Raw genomic sequence first — 5464 nt, 5'->3', positions numbered from 1 at the left:
AAGGGATGTGTTTGTTCCAGGAATAGCTCACCCACTCTCCCCTAGAGCCCATTGTCCACAGAAGAAATATCATCCCCCAGAGATTGAGCCAATACGAAGATGTAATAAAAATCTCTATCAGTCAAAATCACCCCCATTAGTCCAAGAGGAGGATGAAGGAGAAATGCACCAAAAGATAACTATATTCTTCCAAGGCTTCCCCCAGGATGGTCTTGCTGAAAATGGAAGACTTCAATATTCTGTGCTCAGAAGATCCTATGACCTGAAGGATGAATGGATTCAAGTTCAGGGAAACCCTCCTACCCGGGGAATGCCAGCTGATCATTCAGGATGCTTTGGGAAAAGATAGGTGTTCTTAGAGAATGCCGTCAAACTCATGAGAGATGAAGATCTCACACTAACAGCGTAAGATCCCCATATAGAGCCTTAGACAATATTGCATCCTCAAGAAGTACCCATGAGGACCAGGTATCTTCTGCTATCCTGTGAGTAATGTACTTGGCATGGCCTGATTGGGACTTCCGCAGAGGGCTACTAGAACCCTGACCTGGACCTATGAGCTAACCTCCACCTTGGCATGGCAAAGTGGCTTCTTCAACCCTCCTATTTCATGCACTTTGTTCTTATATTCCTTTATAAGACTGGCACATCAAACATACACATGGTATAACTTTAGCCCCACCCACCATCCAGATCTCCTTATTCATTCAGTCACTCACTCACATGGAGGAATTTTGTCTGTCCCACCCTGTACACTAGTTAACTGGCCCTTGAAAAACTCAAAGCTCTGGACATTATTGAGTCTGGGTGAAACCTTTAATGCTTTTCCTTAGAAGGAATAGATCTCACCCTCCTTTCAAATGAACTGTCCAGAGACCATGCAATTCCAGCATAGTAGGACGAATCTCTAGGACATACACAGATTTCCCCACTGGGCACCGCATAACTAACTTAAAACAATGAATGCTCTAGGTAGATGGTGAGACATGTTCAGGCTCTTGGGCTGCCCGGCAAGTGTCTTCATTCACCAAGTATATAAGATAAAAGAGGAAATGCCTAGGATTCGAGCCGTGGCTGATTTCCCTTCCTATCTGGACTCCCCTTCCCCCAGAGGTTGACTTCTGGTTTGAAATAGGAAAAAAGCCAGAAGATTATCAGCAGCACTATCCATGTCCCAAATCCTTGAGCTGGTCACAGAGTGTTTTCATGGTTTGTGTGTGTTAAGATTATGATTTAAGCCAGAGCTTTGACCTCCCCTCCCACTTGCATCCAACTCTTCCTGGTCTTAGTCTCTATTCCATCTTTCTTCCACTGTGTCCCACCAGGATTTCTCCTAAAAAGCCTTCATTCTATTAGCTCCTGATGGTGTTTCTGGGTATCATATTCATGTTGGATCCTGCATCCGGGTATCATGTTTATGTGGGATCTTGCTTCTGTTCCAGAACAGCTGAGTAAGTTTCTTGCCCCCCCCCCACCCCGGGCTCACCTTTGCACCTCAAAGACCAACCTCTTTCACTTTCTCTCTCTTTTTTAAGTAGACTCCACGCCCAGCATGGAGCCAAGGGGGTTCTTGAATGCATAAGCCTGAGATCAAGAGTCAAATGATTTACCAACTGAGCTGCCCAGGCTCCCCATAGGCCTTTTTTTCAAATGGCTGAGAATCTAAACAATGTTAAGCCTAGGAATAATACTGAGGAATAGCCGTTGTTATGTCCTCAGAGACTAATCAACTATTTTGTCTCAATAACTGTGAACAAATGTCAGATATAGTGGTAGTTTGTAGAATGAATGGTGTGGTTGGTGCTAAAAAGAAGATAAAACCATAACAAAAGGAAAAGTGTATACAGTTGACCAGTTCATCCTTTCTACTGCTATCCCCTAGCATTTCCTTCATCCCAAGGACTTAACATGGGTCCCAATCTTATTCTCTAGTGACTGGCAAATAATTCTTGCTACAGCTCTGTAAGGTAATTAAGGTTGTAGTTGATAATGTCTAAGGGAGGAAACTTAGAGGAATTCTGACTTTAAGATTTTAATTTTTAAGGAATCTCTACACCCAACGTGAGACTCAAACTCACAACCCTGAAATCATGCTCTACTGACTGAGCCAGCCAGGCACCCTTAAGGAATGCTGTCTTTTAAAAAGAGACCTTTTTAAGGTTTGGGGGGTTTTGCTGCTGGGAGCACTTTGGCAGACATAACCAGAGCTCCACTTACTAGCTCAAAACCCAGACTGTCTCAAAGATGGAGAATATCCCCTTAGAGAATGTTTGTGGGGAGACATCTCCACCTTCTCATGAGGAAAAGCAAGCTCTCTTCACATGGGCCAATTTAAGACTAGCTGGCATATGACTCTGCAAGGCTTCTGGCCCCTAGGAAGTACGATATAAATGACGTGTCCTCAACCTCTTCTGTGTCAAATGCCACCCCATCCCTCTCTCAGGCATTTGAGGTGCTGTTCATTCATTCAGTAAATGTTTACTGAAACTGATTATTTCAGAAAACTTGTTCTAAGGGCTGTAACAAATACAAATGAGTAGACATTTTTTGACCGGATGAGCAACACATGAAAAACAAGTATAAAATTCAATAAAAATCAAATGAGATATAATAAAATTATGAGGGATACAGGAAAGAATCACTCATTCAGAAGAGGTTTCATTAAAATGATAGCACTTTTTAAGGAGAGAGTTAAAGGATAAATAGGACGTGAAAGGCTAATAATTGCCGAACCAACATCACATGCAGAAACACAGATGCATAAAATGGAACTAAGATATTGTAAAAAGTCTATTCTATCTAAAACCCACAAGAAAATGTTGAGAGAAGAACACAGATATACCATCTGAGAACAGATCCTTAACGACCTTGACTAACAAACCCTCTTAGAAATTTTTATTTATAAACACACTATCCAAATTATGCTATTTTGATTTGTAAGAGTTGTGTCTTTCTCTCATAGATTTTCTCTCTCTCTCTCTCTATTAATCTAAATACTAGTGAAAGACATCACATTTTCAGGTAATCTCAAAAAGGAATAGAGTTCTATACATTCTAAATCAGTTTACCTGAGTATATGCAACTGTGCAGTGAATGGCTAAGTTAAGCAAAAAGATTTCCTACCCTCAAATATGAACTGTTTTTTGTACGCAAAGATCCACTATTGAACTAAATATAAGAATAAAAAGCATGGGAAAAAAACTATAATGTTAGGGATAAAGGGATTTGTTCAGTATCAAGAATAAAATTTTGTTGGGTTAAAAAAGTAAGCAAGCAAAAATCTTTAAAAAATTTAAAAAAAAGGGCGCCTGGGTGGCTCAGTGGTTGAGCCGCTGCCTTCGGCTCAGGTCATGATCTCAGGGTCCTGGGATCGAGTCCCGCATCGGGCTCTCTGCTCAGCAGGGAGCCTGCTTCCTCCTCTCTCTCTCTCTCTGCCTGCCTCTCTGCATACTTGTGATTTCTCTCTGTCAAATAAATAAATAAAATCTTTAAAAAAAAAATTTAAAAAAAAAAAAAGTAAGCAAGAGGGGCGCCTGGGTGCCTCAGTGGGTTAGGCCTCTAACTTCGGCTCAGGTCATGGTCTCAGGGTCCAGGGATAGAGACCCACATCAGGCTCTCTGCTCAGCGGGGAGCCTGCTTCCTCCTCTCTCTCTGCCTGCCTCTCGACTTCTTATAATCTCTATCAACTAAATAAATAAATAAAATCTTTTTTTAAAAAAGTAAGCAAGGATAATTTTTGCATTGGGGACTTACTTACATCACCCTGAAAACCACCATTTTCTCCTCCAACACAAAAATGCCTGGGACCAAACAAGAGACGAAAATCCCCAGGGTATCTACACAACAAGCCTGAATAGTGAGTAGTAGGAAGATACCACCCTCATGGAAACAAAGGACTCCTTCAGCTGAAAATGGAACACTCATCCCTCTTTCCTTTCAGTTCCAAGTGCCCTCAGGTACCCAGAACACCACAAATCCTGATGTTGCACACTTCTGATTGGCCACCTCCAGCAGATGTCAGAGGAGCCATGAGAAACCACACCACTGTCACTGAGTTTGTCCTGCTGGGGCTCTCAGATGCCTGTGAGCTACAAATGCTCATCTTCCTGGGGCTGCTCCTGACCTACCTCCTCACTCTGCTGGGGAACCTCCTCATTGTGGGCATCACCCTCACAGACAGGCGCCTCCACACTCCGATGTACTACTTCCTCCGCAACTTTGCTGTCCTGGAGATCTGGTTCACCTCGGTCATCTTCCCCAAGATGCTGACCAACATCCTGACTGGACACAAGACCATTTCTCTCCCAGGCTGTTTCCTACAAAGTTTCCTCTATTTCTTCCTGGGCACCACCGAGTTCTTCCTACTGGCAGTGATGTCCTTTGACAGGTATGTGGCCATATGTAACCCCTTGCGTTATGCCACCATCATGAGCAAAAGGGTCTGTGTCCAGCTAGTTCTTTGTTCATGGATGGCAGGATTCCTTCTCATCATCTTTCCAAGTTTCATCACTTTTCAACAGCCATTCTGTGGCCCCAATGTCATTAATCATTTCTTCTGTGACAACTTCCCACTCCTGGAGCTCATATGTGCAGACACGAGTCTGATAGAGCTCCTGGGCTTTATTACAGCCAATGTCAGTTTACTGGGCACGTTGTCCGTGACGGCCACCTGCTATGGCCACATCCTCCACACCATCCTGCGCATCCCCTCAGCCAAGGAGAGGCAGAAAGCCTTCTCAACCTGCTCCTCCCACATCATTGTCGTGTCTCTCTTCTATGGAAGCTGCATCTTCATGTACGTCCGATCAGGGAAGGGCAATGAGGGAGAGGACAAAAACAAGGTGGTGGCCTTGCTCAATACCGTGGTGACCCCGATGCTCAATCCCTTCATCTACACCCTGAGGAACAAACAGGTGAAGCAGGTGTTTAGGGAGCAGGCAAACAGACTCTTCTTATAAAGCCGTGGAACTAAGAAGTTGGAGCTAATATTCCCAGACAAGCTAAGGGACTATCAGGTCCCAGCAAGAAAATGAGACTTCCCCACTTAGAAAATTCTCTGATGCCATGTTTCTAGGGTATCAGTCACTATGCAATTCAGCATGAACTCATGATTCCTCTAGACCGTCAAGACATTTTTATTAATTATCAGATTTGAATTACTCTCTTCATTCCGCCTGTGTCTGCCTGGCCTCCCAACAGAATATAAAGAACTCTTTGGGAGCAGGTAATAGATCTGTAACTCACCATAAGCCTCAAGCACCAACCCATTGGCATTGACCATACAAATACTCAATAAGTGCTTGCAGACTAATTGGATTGTTTTGTGTCTGTTGTTCCAACACCCTCAGAGGAGAGAACAGTCCTCTGTTAGCACTGCCCTCATTTCACACTTGCACTGCTGTCACAGTAACACATAAGCAAGAACTCAACAAAGGACTAAGGCTGACTCCTCATTATTTGTATA

At 43.4% G+C, this 5464-nt stretch overlaps 1 protein-coding gene across 1 annotated transcript; it reads left to right on the top strand.

The window, feature by feature from the left end:
• Nucleotides 1-4013: 4013 nt before the first annotated feature.
• OR6J1 (olfactory receptor family 6 subfamily J member 1) lies at nucleotides 4014-4958 on the top strand (the record flags this gene model as incomplete). Its single annotated transcript, XM_082734700.1, has 1 exon — nucleotides 4014-4958. Exon 1 carries the CDS (start codon nucleotides 4029-4031, stop codon nucleotides 4956-4958), a length of 930 nt encoding a protein of 309 aa, XP_082590826.1. The 5' UTR covers nucleotides 4014-4028.
• Between the last annotated feature and the right edge of the window lie 506 nt (nucleotides 4959-5464).

Source organism: Mustela nivalis (assembly GCF_964662115.1).
Source record: "Mustela nivalis genome assembly, chromosome: 6".
Lineage (NCBI taxonomy): Eukaryota > Metazoa > Chordata > Mammalia > Carnivora > Mustelidae > Mustela > Mustela nivalis.
Note: the sequence above shows the minus strand (reverse complement) of the source record. Positions and strands in the feature narration are given on the sequence as shown.